Source organism: Lampetra planeri, chromosome 38, assembly GCF_965212315.1.
Source record: "Lampetra planeri chromosome 38, kcLamPlan1.2.h2, whole genome shotgun sequence".
In the NCBI taxonomy this organism is placed as follows: Eukaryota; Metazoa; Chordata; class Hyperoartia; order Petromyzontiformes; family Petromyzontidae; genus Lampetra; species Lampetra planeri.
In genome coordinates this window covers 9868321-9888751 of record NC_136144.1, presented here as the reverse complement: position 1 = coordinate 9888751, position 20431 = coordinate 9868321, and the positions used below count along the sequence as shown (strand labels likewise).

The 20431-nt window shown below is 45.5% G+C and overlaps 2 protein-coding genes across 2 annotated transcripts in view; one reads left to right on the top strand and one right to left on the bottom strand.

Annotated features, from left to right (window-relative positions):
* The first annotated feature begins 1897 nt into the window (after positions 1–1897).
* SLC35B4 (solute carrier family 35 member B4) lies at positions 1898–13386 on the top strand. The gene is made up of 10 exons (XM_078612335.1): positions 1898–2154; positions 4546–4659; positions 5433–5535; positions 6163–6212; positions 6329–6410; positions 6859–6919; positions 8472–8581; positions 9690–9765; positions 9878–9953; positions 10438–13386. Exons 1-10 carry the CDS (start codon positions 2078–2080, stop codon positions 10673–10675), a joined length of 987 nt encoding a protein of 328 aa, XP_078468461.1. The 5' UTR covers positions 1898–2077; the 3' UTR covers positions 10676–13386.
* The window catches only part of LRGUK (leucine rich repeats and guanylate kinase domain containing), a 21578-nt gene continuing 14244 nt past the window's right edge, over positions 13098–20431 (bottom strand). Inside the window, exons 15-19 of the mRNA XM_078612334.1 lie at positions 19368–19630; positions 18323–18411; positions 17382–17465; positions 16044–16297; positions 13098–14918 (exon numbers count right to left, since the gene is read on the bottom strand). Coding sequence (XP_078468460.1) covers positions 14749–14918; positions 16044–16297; positions 17382–17465; positions 18323–18411; positions 19368–19630 — 860 coding nt within the window. The 3' untranslated portion in view covers positions 13098–14748. The remainder of the gene's footprint in view (positions 14919–16043; positions 16298–17381; positions 17466–18322; positions 18412–19367; positions 19631–20431) is intronic.

The window sequence follows — 20431 nt, the reverse complement described above, 5'->3', positions numbered from 1 at the left end:
GCTAGTGCGGGGCCTGTAGCATATGTTATAAAGGGGCCCGAAATAAAAAGAAAACACGAACATATTAAAACACAAGTGTTTACTTGCATCGTAAAGTAATTGTATGTTTAATTTGCTATACGGCCAGATAATACGACAAATCGCTAACCTTAAATATCCAGTCGTTCACGAAAGTTGAAGGCGGTATACTACTATAGGAATAGAGCAAGTGCAGAATCACTGAACCGGAATTGATAGCTTGAAAGCATTTAGCGCGGGGCCCTTGAAAGTGCGGGGCCCGTAGCTACTACATGTGTAGCTGCTACATGTGTAGTAGCTACTACATGTGTAGCTACTACATGTGTAGCTACTACATGTGTAGCTACTACATGTGTAGTAGCTACTACATGTGTAGCTACAGGACCACTGCACGTGCAGTGTTATTTGTGTCGACAGCGCTGTGTTAATACGCTCTCTGCTGGTGTGTATTGATAGGTAATGAGGGATGAATACGAGGGATTGGGGGGAAGAGTGAAGATGACTTTGGTTCGGGTATCACTCGCCACTGTTGACAGCAGTGGCTGAGAAATGAACTCGGTTTGGTTGGGTTCACAGCGCGACTACGCCGTCACTCATCACAGTGTCTGCATTGAGCACGCACACACACAACAATGACAAGGGCATGATGACAATTAGACAATACATTATCAGCACTTATAAAATAAGGCGCATTTGGCTATTATGGTATGTGATGAGTAAATGTGATATAACAAAAATAATAAAATGGAATTGTCAGGAGAGTAGTTGTCTAACAACAGTGGGTGGTTAATGTGTGTTCGCAGCTGGAAACAGAGTCGTGGCCTTGAATGTGAACACAGGGGACGTTTACTACCCTAAGCCCTGCTCTTTGGATAATCCAGATTACTCCATGCATGCAGACTTAGTGAATTCCTAGACACAACAGAGTACAAGACGGGGTGGGGTGGAGTGTGTTACAATATTAAGTTTGGTCCTAAAGCACGCAGTTTATTATTGCGTGTGTTGACCCAGGAAAGCCTCGCTGAGTTTCACGACTCTTTTATCGTTATTGCAGTCGGCGGTCGATGATTGCTACGTAAACCAATATAATGAATTTACGGCACGCAATGACCCACTCGAATGACGTCGTGGGATCTCTGACATCTACTGCGAAACGGACGGTAGCAAATACTCCAGCGGTTTGAATCGGTCGCTGGGACCGAACCGTGAACCACTGAAACAATCAGCAGCGGACTTTGTCGGATGAACGTTGAGATGTATAAGGGGGCACGGGGTGACCAATAAGGTCTGAATTGGTCTGTAATAAGGTAAGGGCACTCGTGATAAGGGACCGTTCATAAATGACGTCATGCACCTGGGGGGGGGGGGGGGGTCAGACATTTGTGACGATGTGTGACGAAGGGGGGGGTTTGAGAAATGTGACGTCACATCAAAATGCGCAACTTTAAATAAACATAGACAACACGTTCTACTTAATTAAATAGACAACATCAGAGTGCAGCGCCGCATTGAATACGGACTACAATGACAATAGTTTAAAGCGATTTGAAGCTTGCTTTTTGGGGGGGGGGGCAGAGCTTTGTGACGTCATATTTGAGGGGGGTCTGACTTTTTGTGACGCCGCGTGACGAAGGGGGGGGGTCAAAAATCGTCCAAAAATCGCGTGACGTCATTTATGGACGGCCCTGAAGGGAAGGGCACTCGTGTTGGACCCCACACCCCCATCCCTGCACACAGACGATCAGAACATCGCGGAGATTATGGCAACATTTTCTAAAATATGTTAATTTATGTTAATGTAGCCTCGCGGACCAATCACAAGCCGCCGTTGTCGCCTGCGCTCCGCCACGTCGATCCGCGGCGCATGCGCACCGGGGAGCACCCGGAAGTCGCGAGCCGGCGTGGTGGAAGGAGTCGGAATGGCGGCACGTGGTGGTCCTCTCTGCCGGCCCTGCGCCGATTGACCCGGGCTCGGTGGGCTACACCGACCACCACCACCCCCCCTACCCACACCCAGGTCGTGTCCGTGTTGGTCCAGCCGTCGTATCAAGCAGCAGCCATGGGTCCCGCGATCGCCGTGCTGCTGGTGCTGCTGGGATGTTGCAGCAACGTGTACTCGCTGGAAATGCTGGCCAGGTGAATGTCACAACGCGTTGACCGCCGCGGTGTCGCCTCCGTCATCACTTGCAGCGCCGTTTAGAATGAGCATGAGCAGCCGCGTCGTCGTCGTTGTCAGCAGCAGCAGTGTCACAATCGGAATGTTTATGCTGGAGGAATCCGATGAGCTATAAAGATTTTTTCAGAGTTGTTCAGCAGGGGCGGGTCAAAATGTTACGACAAACAATAAGAGAGCACGATTTGAGTGCGAACTATAGGAAAGGTGGACAAATCACTTGAGAAAAATATACAAATTTTAAGCGATTTTTGTTTCTAGGTAAAGCCCAATGAGCTAATAGTAATATTCTTACTATTAGATTACATGATAAATTGGCCACTTTTAAGAGAATAGTTTAGGATGGTTATTCAGCCCATAAATAACGAGTTTTATTTAAACTATGTTTTTATTTTACCAGGTAAGGCCCACTGAGCTATACAACTCTTTATCAGAAGCGTCTGCTCACAAATGATAGCTCAACAAAGTGGCTTATCACGTGGAAATTTAGTGGCAAATCATCTAAATGCATGTTTCACTGGGATAATGCTCAATCCACTGCTCTTGTAGTAAGTAGAGCGTCTCTTTATTGACTCATTAGCAGCAGTGTCATCGTCATTCTCTATCCACTCTTCTAGCAACGCGTTCTCATTTTGCCAGGTCATGTCAATATGCCAAGTGTAGTGTCGTTGTTAGTCAAGCAGCAGCAACAGAATTATCATCGGAAACGATGTCAGCCGAAGCATTGGCAGCAGCGGTGCGAGCATCATTAGTATCAGCAGCAGCATGATCATCATCAGTATCAGCAGCAGCCTGATCATCATCAGTATCAGCAGCATCACCAGTATCATCATCAGCATGATCATCATCAGTATCAGCAGCCACATGATCGTCATCATCATTCACTGTCATTGCAGCCACGCGGATAAGCACCCTTCACACGCGTGCATCTACTGCCGTTGCAATGAGTGTATCGACTGAAATCGCGAGGACAGAATATCGTCACCATTCTCCCTCCGCTGCCGCTATGAAACTTCCCATCTGTGCCGCATCTCCCATGCGCGCCCGGGTTGATTCAATCACCGCTCCCCCCCACCCCCGTTATCAACCCTCTCAAGTTCACCTCGACATTGGCACTTGTCTCTTGCGCACTAACCGGCAAGCGATCACCCCTCCCTCCCTCCTTACCCGAGGGCTTTTACGCACCTTTGGCGAGTAACCACGGCGAACCTTCGCGTTATTGGATGGCGACGCAAACGTGAACGCGATTTGAGTGCCTGGCGGTGCCGCTTTCAATCTCAGACGCGTTGATTGGCGTCGGCCCGCAAGTTCCGACGTGGATACTTGGCCAGCGACGACGGCTACAATGTGTGACCTCTCTTTCTGCTGCCCGACAGCGCCCATGTTTTACAAAGGTCATGCATGGCAGCAAATATGTCCAGGAGGTAAATGACCGTTATTGGCGGTACACCGGTGAGCGTTATATAAAAACAAGCAACGTTTTCTCAATAAATGTTTTATTTCCACGCGTTTCACAACCCCGGTCAGAAAATCTTGCGGGTTCGTGCGCCAAAATCAGTTCTCGTGTTGATGTGCGAAGCAGTCGCGAGACGAATGGTACTGAGCAGCCGAACGTGAACCTTCAAAGTCTGTTGCCATATAGCAGCACCCATCCTGGTGACGATTGGCTGGCTCCCGTGTTCCAAAGGCAAGATTTTACTCCTCGTGACCTAGGCCTGGTCAGACGAGTTCCTCGATTCATTTCCGGAATCATTTATTGGTGGACGGTGGCATCAAAAGGTCATGACTCATGTCACACTTTCGAATGGGAAAGCAGCTACTGAACCTTAAGGCAACTTCTGATGGAGACTCTTCAGCTCAAGGGCAACAGCGACATCGTCAGACTGTTTTATGAAGACCGGTGTGTTATGCTTTCCCAGTGTATCGCCAATGTCCAAATTCCAATGTTGCGGTCCGCAATGAGAGGGCTTCTGATAGAGACTTTGTGTAGTTGTGTTATTGCAGTGGCAATGGGGGTCGTTTGTTTGACCGTACTTCACCATGCTGGTCATTGTGGATTGCTAAAAGTGGGTGGAGTGGTGGCGCAGTGGTTAGCTACACTGCACTTAATTTCGGTATTCCTGAGTTTCATGGTAAGCGATATCTAAACCATTCCAGTACATAGGCTGTACAGTATGAAAATTACTCGCCCAAAAATTTTTGGAATTGCCCAAATTTCCAAAGTAAGACCATCCTGAAAAGAGTATTGAGACTCAGTGAAGCATTGTTGGATAAATAAAAGCTTACTGACAATAATTATTCTTTTCTTAGCAATGATTGAATGTAATGCCGATGCATTTGTCTTTGAACTGCAGAAAATACCCAGGATGCGGCAACATCGTCACGTTTTCCCAGTTCCTCTTCATCGCTTTGGAGGGCTTCATTTTCGAGATGAAGTTTGGGAAGAAGAAGCCGGTGATTCCCATCAGGTATTTCAGGGCGGGCGGGTCACGTGAGCACAGTGAATACACCCTGATAATGACGACCATTCACGACAACCTGCTTTTTGCGGTTAAAACTGCTTTTTGTGTTAAGTTTCTTGTCCCCCCCCCCCGCACCTCCGATTAGCACGGTCGGTTACGTACGTTGCGAAAGAAGTTCAACATACAGTAGTGCCAGATTGACTGATTTAAGGCCCGTCTTATAAAGGACACGCAGCCTTGGCGTGTAACAATCAGAGGCTGTGCGTTTTGTTTCAGGTTGCACCTTTAAATACATTTTTACGCACACAAGCATTCATACGCTCAGCTCAATTGCACATGCTTAATCCCTGTGCCGTGTATAACCTCCGCCACTTGTGAAACTTGCAAAGTCAGTGATTTCCCGTTGAAAATGAGGCATTGAGGCAGTGCTCGTCTTCCGTTTACAACCCTGAGCCGGTGAGGAAAATTCCACATTCCTATGGTGGTGGCAAGTCTATCCATAGGAAATCCACTGTTGACTTCCCCTCTAAGTGGAATTCATGTTTATTGACCCCAGTTGGGATTATGGGCTAAGTCAATGCCCCCCCCCCAAACAGGATTTGAACTTGCAGCCTTAGGATTGCGAGCCATTTGCTCTTCCGATGAGCCAACCGGCCGGATATATGCATCGGTGGCTATGACCACAGTCGTTGAAGTCGAGAGGGCACGAGGAGCGGCGGCATGGCACACACATGCAGCGGAGATCAATACTGGACGTGCTCTTATGTCCTCGCGTGCAGGCACTACACCGTCATGGTGATAATGTTCTTTGCCGTGAGCGTGATCAACAACTACGCCCTCAACTTCAACATCGCCATGCCGCTGCACATGATCTTCCGATCGGTAAAGTGAAACAAGCTATGTCTGTTGATCATCCAAGAGAGCCTCACTTGGGGCACCGCGGTGGCGAGATGTTCGCTACCTCCCCCGGTATACAGGTTTTGGGTTCGATCTAACCCTGATTCCTATGTATTTGGAGTTTGCGTATTCTCCCCGTGGTCGCGTGGATTTTTCTTCTCGGATACTACCACCTCCAATCCTCTGCATGATCACATCTTGCTTATTAATCCAGAACATGTAAAGACCTTACTAATTTCACACTGGGTTGCTAAACATAGTGATGTCCTGTTGTTTTAACGCTTTCTAAGGTTGGAAGCTCCGTCTATGCATAATGGGTGGGAGGGCCATAATGACTCTTGCAAAGATGATCCTGTATAAATGAAACGTACTTATAGAGTTGTGTTGACTTTAACTGGCCGATTTGATCAAGGTGTTGCCCAAAACTTGGGAGAGCCAAACCAACGCTAAAAGAACCAACGGGTATTTGCAAACACGTTTTGCCGTCGCATATTTTTTGTCCAGGAAGCTTACCCGTTGAGCTTTCAAGACAACCATGTGTTATCGGAAATGTTTACATTATCCTGCGTGTATGCGTTATATTTCCCAACTTGTGTTCTGTCACCCGCACAGGGGTCACTCATCGCCAACATGGTTCTCGGAATCATTATTCTCAAGAAAAGGTAGGGCTGGTCTGAGTGCACTTGGCATCCCCTCGCTGCTGAAGGTTGCGGTGTCCTAGAATTGTGCCGAATCTTATTCACGAGACGTCATCTTGTTTTGTACGCGTCTTTGGCAGGTATACGCTGCCAAAGTACCTCTCCATCGTGCTGGTCTCGCTTGGAATTTTCATCTGCACGTTCATGTCGGCGAAGCAAGTGGTGGGTTGTTTTCTGTCAGAGTGTACGGCTCACAAGGGGACAGTTTGCGAGTTGAAATCTGAGATGGGGAAGGCGTGAGTTTGATTCAACCTGTCGTCTTTTTCTTCCGGGGTTAATGAATTGGTACCGCTTAGTGGGAAGTCGGCAGCGGTCGTCTGAGTAACCTGCTCTTTACTGGGCATCTGTGAAAAAAACCTTTACAGCCCATCGGATTCCTCCACTATAAATACATGTTCTGATGTGGAATATACTGGGCTCAGGGCTGTAACAATGCAATGACCACTGCCCCAACCCATTCTTTCTTGAATGGGAAACCACTTCAACTTTTTAATATTGTAATAAGCTAATTGCTATTTTTACACTTCTTCGCAACAAAAAACCTAAATTGGCATATCACAAGTGCCGATCTTCTATTAAATTAATGTGCAATGTTTTTTTTAATTTTCAGGCATCCGACTACAATGCTGCTAAGGACGACGGTGATTATGCCATCATCACCTGGCTGATTGGTACGTTTCCATATCCGATGACGATCTGTGATGAGCGTCCATATGATTTTCATCCAGATTTCGCCACAGAGCTACCCTTTATATAACCAAAATGCTCTGATTGTGCCCGATCTCATCCAATGTCAGAAGCCAGAGGGTTTAGCCTCAATCTTGATTTGAAGCTTTCGTGACTACAGGAATCCATACTCTTTGGTTCTTTAGGTAAAGACACGTAGGTAGAAAAATAATAGATCACGACGTTTCGATCGCAACACAAGCAATCGTCATCAGATAGAAAAACTTCTGAAGTAAGCCTACAGCAGTTTTTTGTTGTTGCTGTGGTTGTCCCACCTGATGACGATTGCTTGTGTTGCGATCGAAACGTCGTGATCTATTATTTTTCTACCTACGTGACTTTACCGAGGGTTTAGCCTGGTTATTCCTTGGATGGTAGACTGCCCGATAATACCGCGAGTGTGGTAGGCTTGGGCTCTGAGGTGGCTAGGAGATGGCAGTACAGCAATGGATTCTGGAATCCATCTGTGCCAAGCGTTGTGTATTGTCCCCATAAATGCGTGGCTAGTTTTATCTCACATGCAGCCACTCACAATGCAGGAGTCTCTGGAAAAAGTTCACTCGGTGACATTTTGCTGCAAAAATAATTTGTTGTTATTATTATTACTATTAAGTAATAATAATTATTAATAATTATTACTTAATAGTAATAGTAAGATTATTACTATTAATAGTAATCCTCTTACTATTAGATTACATGATAAATTGGCCACTTTTAAGAGAATAGTTTAGGATGGGTATTCAGCCCATAAATAACGAGTTTTATTTAAACTATATTTTTATTTTACCAGGTAAGGCCCACTGAGCTACATAGCTCTTTATCAGAAGCGACCTGGCCACAAATCATAGCTCAACGAAGTGGCTTATCACGTGGACATGTATAGCAGCCAAACACTCAAAATTTATGTTTCTAAATGTGGAGGGAAAAACTGGAGGACCTGGAGAAAAATCCATGCGGCCACTGGGAGCATAGATATATGCAAACTCCAAATATACAGATGTTAGGGTCAGGATCGAACCCACGACCTACATACCAGGCGAGGGAGTCAACATCTCGCCACCGTATGACGATCGCAATGGTCGCACTGCTGTGATCGTCACGAGAGAGCGCATGCCTCAAAGTCAATTTCTCATTAACAAGAGTTTAAAACTCGTGTCGGACAGCCTGTATTTATCTTTAGTCGATAAGCACAGGCCCACGGGCCCAAATTTTCAAGCAGCCGGCAACATAAAAGCACGATCAAAGTTGTAATAGATCAGCGTTAAACAATATTCTTGAATTAAGCAAGTTTATAAGGATGCATATATCTGCAATGTATGTATGGTGAACTTCTTTCACACCATACTTAGCCAACCGTGCTTATCGGAGGTGCGGACTAAGAGCCGTCTGTGTTTTTGGCCTGCGTCTTGTCTCAAGAAGGGCGCCTAGGCCGTTGCTGCGCAGTAGCAAGCTCGGAGACAAACCTAACGTTGGGATTTTGTTCTGCTGCTTCCACAGGAATCGGCATGTTGACGTTTGCACTCTTCATGTCCGCGAGGATGGGCATTTTTCAGGAAGAATTGTACGCTCGCTTCGGCAAGCACCCACGCGAGGCCCTGTTCTACAATGTGAGTGAAGGCCTCGTGTGTCTTGTTCACATGTGCCACTGCCACAATTTCCACGTTGTATAGGTAGCCAATAGACGACTTATTGGAAATGCCCAGGGAGTACTTTGTCCCTCCATTCATCTGTCCTTTGGTCTGTACTCGGACATTTCATGTTTTGACAAAACAAACTTTTTAAACTCCTAAATCAGTCACTACGGAACTTACCTCACAACTCTCGAACGCCGTTTCCCGGGTCTGCATAGCTTTTGGGCAAATGTGGAAATTAAATACTTAAAGTAAAATAACCGTTCTCCATTCTTACACGTGTTTGTGTGAACACACTTCTGCGTCCACTCAAATCCCTTGACAGAAGCGGAAGCCTCCCTTTATGGACTGGCTTGCTAGCTTGTTGTGATTGTTCTTCAGGTGTTTGATGGCTGACTAGGCCCTGGATTCTGGTGGTTTGGTATGAACCTCTGAGTGGTTTTGCGTGACTGTCTCTTGAGTTCAAGGTTCACCACCGTGGGCCTTATTCCCCCCCCCACCGTCCCCTCACTGGTGCAATACAGCTGCTCTCTGTATCAATCGGCTTATGACAATAAAGTTGCCGTGATTATCGTTTCACTCCAAAGTGTTTGTTAACCTTTGGTATACATGGCTGGGGTTTTTATTATTCTGTGATATGTTGGTTGGTAATGAAAACAATGGTATAAAAATAAAGCTGGCTAAAGGTTCAAAAGTGCCTCCTTTTATCGTGCAGACTCCCCAAAGTCCAAATGCTGCGTATCCAAGCATCAGTGGTCTCATAAATGAAAGGGGTGTACTGTGATGTGCTGTATTGGGTTTCTGTACAGTTTATTGGATGCTATGAAATTGACTCTAGGAAACTAGAGCACAGCCCCTCAAGTGAGCTATATTTGTAATATGGTTTTATTTAAAACCCACGAGGTTTGTTTGCACAAAGAAACCTCTCGGCAGCTTTACTGTATGACTCAGTGTACAGGGAATTTAATAGAACAAACCATTTTTACACCAGCTGCTCTTAGTCAATTCCTGTTGCACACTACGGTTTAGCGTTTATTAAAAGCGTCCAACAGCTAAGACATTATGGATTTTTGTTTCTCTCCAGCACGCTTTGCCCCTGCCAGGTTTCTTGCTGCTGGCCAAAGACATTTACAACCAAGGGGTGCTCTTCAGCCAATCGGGTAAGCCCTAGCTGGCCAGGAGTTGCTCAAGGTTTTGGCAAAGTGAAAACCGAACTACCACGCGAGTTGACGTTCTCTCTTCGCCACTTTCATGTTGTATCTGAACATTTAGCGCCGGTGACGCTGCCTTGGCTGGACCTGGCCGTGCCGGAGATGTGGCTGATGCTGCTGCTCAACATCATCACCCAGTATCCTTTGTCATTTCGCCCCCTCCCCCCATCTTCACAGAGTGGCAGCTTGGGTCCCTTCCGGCTTCTGGTGCAGTTGAACTGCCTTCACACTAAAATAGCTACGCCACTGATTTCAACTATGCGGGTGCAATAGCTCTGTACTCCAGTAAATCGGTAGCGCTAAGCCAGGGTTCTGCAACCCGCGGCTCCGGAGCCGCATGTGGCTCTTTAAGGACTGCTTCGTGACGTTATTTATTAAGGACCCAACGTCTCGTATTCACGTGCATTGCATCTTTACGAATACAGAGGTTTTTTTGGACCAAATTTGAAAAAAATGGCTGCTCTTGTTATTTTGGTTGCCCCCAACCCATGCTCTCAGCCTATTTATCCCCCTATAGTCCCCCCCCTTGCCTTCAAGTCCACCTCTTCCACGGACGTCCTGCTGTGTAAATCTGGCAGGCCCTTTAAGCACGTACGCTTTCCTTAAACGTCCCCTTCGCAGGTACGTGTGCATCCGCGCGGTGTTCGTGCTCACCACGGAGTGCGCGTCGCTCACCGTCACGCTGGTGGTGACGCTCCGCAAGTTCATCAGCCTCATCCTGTCCATCCTCATCTTTAAGAACGCCTTCACGACATGGCACTGGCTGGGCACTGGCGTCACCTTCCTGGGAACACTGCTCTACATCTACACGTCGACCCCCGCCAAAGTGCCAGTGCCGGAGAAGCAGAAGGGGCAGTAGAGGCCCTGGTAAGGCTCATTGGTGGCAGCTCCCCCCGCCCCCCGGCCCCTCCCCCCGGCCCCCGCCATGGGGGGCATTGAAAAGGATGTCAGAGACCCGCCCATACTGAACATCTGTGAAAATGAGCTTCATAGCTCATCAGATTTTTCCAATCTAAATCAAGATTCTGATTCAGTTTTTTTCCCCCCTACAAATATATCTTCCGTTGTGGGAGGGGGCATACATTGTGAGCAGTTTGCATTGAAGGAAAGATTACAATCCAAAAACTGAAATAGCTGTTGTAAAATTGATTTCCGTTAAGAAGTAGGAGAAATGGCTCCACTCATTAAAAAAAATCGTGTAAATTTAGAGTCTTTGATTTCCGTAACCCAATTGTTTCCATAAACAATCTGACTGGCTTGTAAGCTGTGATATCCCATGTTGTTTTTACAGTTGCATCCTGATAAAGAGCTGTTTGGAATTTGATGCAATTAGGCATGCATACACGATTTAAATTTTAGGTATATTCAGTGCATTCGAAATTAATGTTTTCAACAATATAAAGGATGTAAATATGTTTTACCGTGTTTCCGAGTAGAATACGTGCTTTGGAAGGACATCTATTGTTTTTCAAATCACTTTTAATCAGAAAAATGGCACTTTAAGTAATTTAAAACCATTCATGAAACCATTGCTGGATGAAGGCCCCTCCCCCATGCCACATTGGTTATACTTCACCACGCTGATCAGCGTGGGTTGGTCACTGGACACAAAGGACTGGCACTTGTGCAACCATTCGAACAAAAAAAGTAAATTTGGATCAAATTTAAAACCAAGTTATACTTAACTGGTCTGTGTTGCAGTCCATCGTGAGTTTTAAGTCTTAATTAAAAAAAGCATTCAAGGTGCCAATCGTGCACGCTCCAGTGATGTTACTGTGGCTTCACTCCTGTATTTCTTCGTGCATGTGAATCATAATTGTTTTTTTCCTCATTAATGAAGCTTCAAACTCGTGTCAAATAGCCAAAGGCACAGCATAGGTCCCCATTTACTAGTTATTTGTTTTGTTTCTATGGGTTGCATCATTATTTCAGATAGAGAAAAAAATACTTGATAACTGCCTACTGCACAGAAAAAAGTTTATTTTAGATTAATAAGTACAATTATACGCATTAAAGAGTCCTTGTGCACATATATTGCGTGCAGAATAGGAATGCATCGTTGAAATGTGTAAATATACTTTACTTCCCGATAACTTTGAGTCTGTTACAATCCTCACCAACTTGCTGGTATTAACGGCCGTCGGGACCGTACAATGAAACGACAGACATGAACCTCGCACGGCCAGGTTCATCAAAGTGAAATTCTGTGTTCTTGGGAGATATCATTACCATCACGAGCGGTAAGGTCAAGGGTCATTGCCATATGAGGCCAAGTTCTCTCGTACATGCACAGGGTTGTGCACTTTCTGTTGCCTGCGTTTGCAGGTGTGCACTTGTGTTATAGCGCATGAGCCGAGGGCTTGGTCGGTACCACCTGAGGTGGAAAATTCTGTTGGTATCCACCATGGGCAGATATCTTAGCGTGTATAGAGTCTTTCGCATACGCACTGCCTAGATGTTTGCATGTTCGGCAAATGCGTTTTCACTTTTTCTTTCCCCCAAAATAATATTTCCTGTCAAATATGTATACAGTAAAACCTTGCATTGCGAGTAACTTGGTCTGCGAGTGTTTTGCAAGACGAGCAAAATTTTTAAACAAATATTAATTTGATAAACGAGCGAGGTCTTGCAACACGAGTAGTACGTGTATACGCTTTGTCTGCCGAGTGTCACGTGATCACAACTGATGTACGAGCGCTTTGATATACGAGTGCTTTGGATTACAAACACGTTTCCGGAAGGAATTATGCTCGCAATCCAAGGTTTTACTCTACCAAGGTAGTCTTTTACCGTTCTTTCTTCAGAAAAGGCAACCACGGTGACCTTGCTATCACACGTGTTTGTAATGCAGAGATAAAATACTAAAACTAAGCAGTGGTTAGCATTCGCCATCCTGGGTGGTACCGCTAAGCCATTTGTTGGCCAATGGCTCAAGGGCTGTTAGGTTTGTGTGTGAAAGTGTGATGCTGTAATAGGGGTATGGCCTGACTTGGGAGTGGTTGAACGACAAAGGATGAACGTTTAGTTAGAAATACAGAATTTTAAAGGGTTAACAATATTCATTAAAACTGATTTTCACTCCCGTTTGCCAAGGTATTTTGATTATGTTTTAACTGAAAACTTAATTACAAAAAAATCCAGAATAATGTGTCCGTCCAGGTAATTATTGTAAGGCTGTATCTCATTATTATCGCCAATTGTCAAGTCATGATGTACTTTTATACCTATGTGCACATACTATTGCTTGAACTGGAATGCAGTGTTTGTATGCTGCAATGTTTGGTCATGAGGTCGTCATTTTGCACTGAATCCTGCAGTCCTTGCCAGCATTGTCCAGCGATTTACATCCAATCGATTCCCAAACTCTGCCCGCGATGGCCTAATAATGGTCGCTGGCTATGTGTAACTGTATGTGGCGCAAAGCGCACGTGTAATAAAGTTCACGCGTAAGTGTTCTTCCTCTAAAAGCCTGAGAACAATGAGACTGATATAGTTAATGACCGTCAAAAAGTTCAGGATATATTAGTCTGTGTTGTAATTTATGAGTGAATAAATATCAAGTCTAATATACATTACGAATGGTACTCTTTAATAATGGACTGTACTGCTTGTGCACAAAGACTAAAAAACGAAAGCCTCAAGTTACTTTGATTCACTGTTGACCATCGCTAACAAGAAGCTTGATGATTATGCTGGTAAGTTAATCTTGATGACGGTGACGACGAAAGGCATGTGATGACTCGTCACCCCGCACGATTCCATGAACGGTCACAATCTGACATCCCTATTTGATGCAAGTCTATTTTTAAATCCTTTATATTAAGTTTGCTTGCTTGCTTGCTTACGACCGTGCAAATCTTTCGGTCGTTTTTTAACCCACTTCCCGTGATCCAATCGAGCTGACATTTTGCACACAGACTCGTGCGTGGCAATGTATTTTCGTGAAAACATTTTTCCAAAATTTTACACTTTGTAGGAAAAAATAAATTATATTTAATTACCAATGGCTTAATGGTGCCAGCCATTCATCTGACCCATAGGTGTCAGCCATCTCAAGCCAGAGGACGAGAGGACTCTAGCCGCCACGCATATAAAGGATTTATAGTGAAAAACTTTGTTTTTACGGGTTAATTTTTTTTCATTCCTCAAGTGCATGAACCAGTCACATAAACACATGAATATAAAGCATGTGGGGATTTAAAATAATACATTTTTACATGCACAATGCATGTATTCTGAGGGCAAGAATCTAATTGAATTAATGATGCATCACTACGTGCCCGATTGATAGCTAATGAAAGTGCTCAAAGGCCAATAACCAAATCACCTGGAATGGGGCCCAATGTCATATCTCAAGCGAAGCAGGTTTTTGCCTGGAGAGTGCATGGATTGGTGTTTTAGACTGCTGCAGAGCTACGTTGTGCAAAGCAGAGGTGAATCCGCCAAAATCCATTGTACTGTATTATGCTCCCACATCTATGCGCTCTACCTTCACCAGGGTGCACTGACCAGTGTGGTGAAATATGGTCAAATAATTGCCATGGCACGAACGGTGTGGGGAGGCCCTCATCTAGCAGTGTAATGACATTGTACACAAACAGTGACGACGATTCTACACGAGTCTCACACCACCTATCCAGGCACTCTTTCCAGTACTAACACTACGACCATGTAAACTCTCAACAATATCCTGACTATCGTGCCAAACCTTAAGTTTGCAAGATGCCACATCTCACCTGCCGACTGGATTCCACGCTTCAAATCAGCAATCAAAGTGAGCGTGGGTGACGGGGGGGGGACAGTGTGGGACGTGAGAGTGCTTCCACGTGATGATAAGCCACTTTGTTGAGATATTCGTGGGCAGGTCACTTCTGAAAAAGAGCTACATAGCTCAGTGGGGCCTTACCTGTTAAAGTAAAATAAAAGTTTATTTTATTGCGGAGACGCGTTGTCGCCTTCTTCAACACGGCCGGCCGGGATGGGCGGCAGCACAGGTTTGGGTGATGGGGACGCCTCGGGCTCACGCGGTGCACGCGGTGCACGGAGCGCATCTACCACCTCGCTGGGGCGAGGCCGGGGGGCCAGCGGTCCGCCTTCTGACTCTGTCGGGCGGCGTGGTTCACGTGGGGGAAGTGGGAAATCGAGTAAAAAAAAAACAGGCGCGTCGAGCGGAATTAACTTGGGCGATATTTTTTTTATAAACGTTTAAAAGTACAACCCTACAATTTCTTGTTCATGCCACTGCTGGCAGAAAGTCCTCGTCTAAAGAGCCCACTTTAGATGGTAACTGATGCTTCCTCACTGGTCAGACATTGGAAAAGATGGGAACGCACAATAAGAATAATTATTTATACTGGAGGCATCCGATGAGCTATAAAGCTCTTTCACAGATGCCCAGTAGTAGCGGGTAAGAACGTTACAACAATCATTACAAAAAACATCGTGCAAAGTACAAGAAAGGTAAACATCACCCAAACACTAATAAAACTAAACCATCCCCATCCCACCCCACCATACGTGACCTGCCAATCAACTAACTGTGGTCCAACCCTTTATACTGCTGGATGGAAATAGGCGGGGGATTTAAGAATACTGCATCATTTTTTTAACTGCCACAAAGGGAGATCAAATTGGCGATCTCTGAACTGCTATTACGCTACGGAAACATCGTTACATGTTGCATCCATACTTGAAGTCCTATGACCAGATCAACTGGAATGTGCCCGATCTTGTCAGAACTCGGAAGCTCGGCAGGGTTGCGCCCGGATAGTGAAACGATGGACAACCACCTTGCACAAACAAGCTAAGCAGGGCTATATAGCGAGCAGCAGAGGGCAGCGTAGCGATAGCCATTGTCACTGTGCTCTGTTCCAAATCCTATATCTACACTGCCCAGCGTGGTGAAGTATGATCTAACAGCCGCAATGACAGCATATGAATGCCCTCATCCAACAGTGGATTTATAAAATGGATGTACATGTCCACATATACACAACGAGAAATAGCCTAAGTGCCTTTCCTGCCAAAAGTACATTTTATAAATTACACAATCAAAACGTGTTTCCCCAAACATTAACAAATTTTGTTCCTTGGTATGGACAGATCTGATTTTTAAAAAATGTAACATGGCCATTAACAAACAAAATGGGAAAAAAAGCTGAAAGGTAGCCGAGAACGCAAGTGAACGTACAAGACGCGCGTCCTGGTCCTCGCTCACAAACACGTACCTGTGAGGCTGCGGTCCGAGCGACTCAGAGCTCTCACGTCCAGCGATTCCACCTGTCCATCCCCACCACGCTGCAGGGCCAGACCGTCGCCATCCCCGTAGTCATCGTCATCTTCATCGGCGGCGTCCAAGTCGCCTTCACGGTGGCTGTTGAGGCCCGAGAGCGAGGCCGTCCACTCATCCGACGCGCCGTCCGACAGGGCTCTGGCCAACGACAGCTCCGTGGAGCCGAGGCTCACCTGAGACCCCAGAGGCCTTGCGAGTGCAACGTAGGGACAATAAGTCAGAAAGCGAGCCTATTGTACTCTTCATTCAATTGTAGATTCTTGCTAAGACAAGGTACCAACATGTCTGGCAGACTCAACCGGCACATGCCCATGATATGGAAGCACCTCCATCTGTCAGCCCTGCCAACTTTTACATAGCCACACCCACTCAACCACTAGCCCCACACACAGCAAGTGCCCCACCATTCTTTCTGACATTGGTCCCACACACGACTCAGGTCGTGTCGCTACTCCCTCGATAAACCCCGCCCACTACTTAGGTAGCCACGCCCAAAATAATCATGCCAACTCCACAATGATGGACCCTCCTAGTATTCCAAAATGCAACGTAGAAATGTGCCTATGATGTATCCCAGGCTGAGAATATACACGTTAAAGTTAGTGAATTGGTTAATATTTGTGATGCCACTGCATTGCTGTTGTCATGGCATGTGTAACAGCAATGTTGCACCGATGTCGCCAGTGCCATAATGACACATGTGACAAGAGGGCCCAGGACAAACAGCCAAGGTTGGGAACTCTCGGTTTAGAGTGGTTCAGACTTTGGATTGCATCTTCTGTTATAATATAAACATATTTAGGACACAACGATTGAGCACGGTTTATGGCCATTTATATTTACGCAATCCAACCCCAAAAAACTCTATTATGGATAATATTGGTCGCGAAAGCCTACACGTTAAACTTATGAACAAATCACCCAGAATGTGCCGATCTCATCAGATCTCAGAAGCTAAGCAAAATTGAGCCTGGATAGTGGTTCGATTGGTGACCAACAAGAACACAACTGGCGTTCTAAGCTGCTGTTAGGCAACCTTGTCAGCAGACAGAAGCCCAGCAAGATGCCTTTGCCTTACTATGCCATGCTCTATGCCTCCATGATCACCAACCCGCACAGACCAGCGTGAAGTGTGGTCAATATCCCACAGTACCCACACAGCATGAGGAGGCCGCCTTTATACAGCAATGGATCGACAAGAGTGCTGTACATTTACACATAAGAGGTGAACACAGATCGTGGGTGTGGACATGTGGCCCCGCTGGAACGTTACCTTTTGCCTGTGTTGGCACCGTCGTTGTGGTTGGCAGAATGAGTGTTGGCACCCAACAGTGTGGCAGGTGCTGACTTGGGACCACTGCAGGTTTGCCACAATCATGCATCGTCATTAGGTCAATTACAACCTCAAATGTGAATGCATTTATAGAGAAACATCATTTATTAAGCAACTTTTAAAAAATCCACGTAATAATTAAAATCTGAAAACCCCTCCCCACCGTCAAAAGCCTGGTGCAGTAATTTGATGAACTGTCAAGATTTGGGGTCAGAGTCCAGCAGAGTATATATGCACGGAAAGGCACATGCTGAATCTATGAATTAAAAACTAAAGAAAATGAATGCATACGCATGAATTTTGTAACGCCTTCCAACATTAATTTGTCTTCGGATGTATTTAAATAGCAAGAGAAGTTCCGTCTTGCTATTTAAATACTGGTTTTGGGAGGTCCTTTGATCCAGTTGACCAGTTGTCAACAAGGCAAGTCCCTAAAAGCAGTACAACTCTATTATAGAGTATGCAACACAATGGTTCAGCTTTACGAGTTATTGTGCCCGCACTCTCCATTATGGACAAACAGGCAGAAACAGCAAATGCATAAACACTTTCAACCTTAATAGTAAATTAGAAAAAAATATAATAGTAAGGATATCGAAACAAGGTACAAAAAACAAGTAACGTGACAGTTTAATATCTATCTACAACCCATCTTACAAATGTAAAACTGTCTGCAAAGTACAACTACAAATCCCAGAGTAATCCATACGTGGGCACGAATCCGTAGCTCAGATGGCTTGTGGAGAGGGCTTCAGTAGAGAGCTCGTGTAGATTTGCTGTATCTAAATCATATCTGGATCATATTAAACAATGTCCGTTTAGCCGAGCGAATACTATATTTATGGATGTAAACTTGTGAATGACAAAGCCTCAGAGCGCACCTGCCCAGGAGCTTGGAGTTGGCACTGAGAGCCTTTCCTGTTACAGCGTCGCGTGCTGCCTGTTGGCGAACCAGGAGAGATGCCTCCTCCTGCAAACAGAATGGACAAATATCACCACCAGGCTACACAGCTGAAGCTGGTGTTTTTTGCACGTTTGTTCAGCCTCTTTGTGAACACACTGCTGGATGAAGGCCCTCCCTAAACCGCGCAGGCCGTGAGGGTGAATTGACCATACTTCACCACTCTGGTCAATGTAGGTTAAAGGTGGGGAGCACAGACCTTGGGAGCATTGAAATACAGTACAAGCATTAATTTTGCTGCACTGCCATATGCTGCCTACAACGTAGTCCCATAACACACCTATTTAATATAACTTGGTCAACCATCAAATTAATAACCCTGCTTTGCTTCTAAGATCTGGTGAAATGAGGTGCATTTCGGGTGATTTGGTTATAGATTTATTTCTGGATGTACAACACATACGTAACATTGTACAATAAAACATTATAGGAATCCAAAAATCTGGTTCAGGAGGGAGATCAAGACACAACAAAGTGAAACAATACACGCGAGACGAAAAATACAAGACAAACATTTTTATATTCTTGAAATGAATCATGACCACGAGCCATGGCAATTCATTAAATCACAGGGGAGGGAATTCATTGGTACAACTAAAGGCCTTTGCTAATCCGCTGCTGGATGAGGGCCTTATTACAAGTCCAGAAATTAGGTACTGCTGGCATGTGAGTGGAGAAACAAACACACAAGAATGAATCAAGTCTGACAAATAGGTTCAACATTTTAAAGTGGAGAAAACTTTTTTAACGGTCTACATTCTGTATGCTTAGATTACATTAGGTTACAAATATTTCACCATAATAATTTTGTATTTTCAACTGTCCATACTTTAGAGCGTCAATTAGATGTATTTTTTAGTCTCCAACATAAATGAAAACCGAGCGGAAGCTGGGCCAGCGCGATGTGGCCCTTTTTGTCAAATTCCTAAACTGGAAAAGACCTCACTCTACGCGTCAGGCAGTACCAAAGACGTGAGCTGGGGCTGCATCTTGGACTGCAGCCTGGACAGGTATTGCATGTTCTCGCGCGGCTGGGGCGATGGGCCTTTGGTCCATGTGAGACGCGAGAGGGTGGCAGAGGTCGGTCGTTCGCCTGTGCTGCCGAGGCGAGGCGGCACCACGTGACCCGCGTCCTGGTGTGCTGACTGGGCCCCTGACTGGGGTGGCTCCAGACCCATGTACTGGCACATGAGCTCACGCAGCTTGGAGTAGGCCACCTCCAGGTCATCTGTGGCAATGCAATCCAGGAACATGACAAAGGTGGTTCGACAGTAATGAAGGCTGTGAGAGCAGTGGTATGGTCATTTATTAGAGACCAATCGCAATACCTCCATGCTGCCGGAATTCAGCAGCTTGTGGGCTGCTGGGACAAGAGGGTGACGATGTGAAGCAATATCCAATGCATCATGTTGATGCTAACAAGTGTTCTCTGAAAAAAAAATTTTGTACTTTACTTTTTGCGTAAATCAGACAACTTGTACTCTTCGGACACATCGCACTTGGACATATCGAAACTGTTCATAAAGCCCTGAGGTTCAGCAGTGACATCTTAAAGCCCGAAAGATAACTACCGATGTCTGGTCAGGCAGACGTCCCTCAATGACCCGTCAGAGACATCGTGGTCGCCTTCACCTATCGTGAATCCATCAAATCGTCAGTGACTCCACAACTGCTACTGTCAATGAAACATGGGAAAAGGCCATATGCAAATTAGGTCACCATAGATCAATGCAATGGACCTCTGCTGTCCAAGCAAATCGATGGATGGATCTTTGCTTAATGAAATACTCTCAGAGTACATGAACAACAACAACAATTGTGGCCACCGATCATCCAAATGTACAGAGTGTGGGCGGACTAGCATCAGTAAAATTTGGAGCGAGGCCACAAGCAGAGCTCAACGCGAATCATTGCAACGGACCCAAGCTCTCCACACTATTTGAACAATAATCCAATAGGCCCAAATGGTCAAACGGCCAGCAACAAACAAGAATATCAAATATGTACTAGATAAGGGTCATCATGTTTC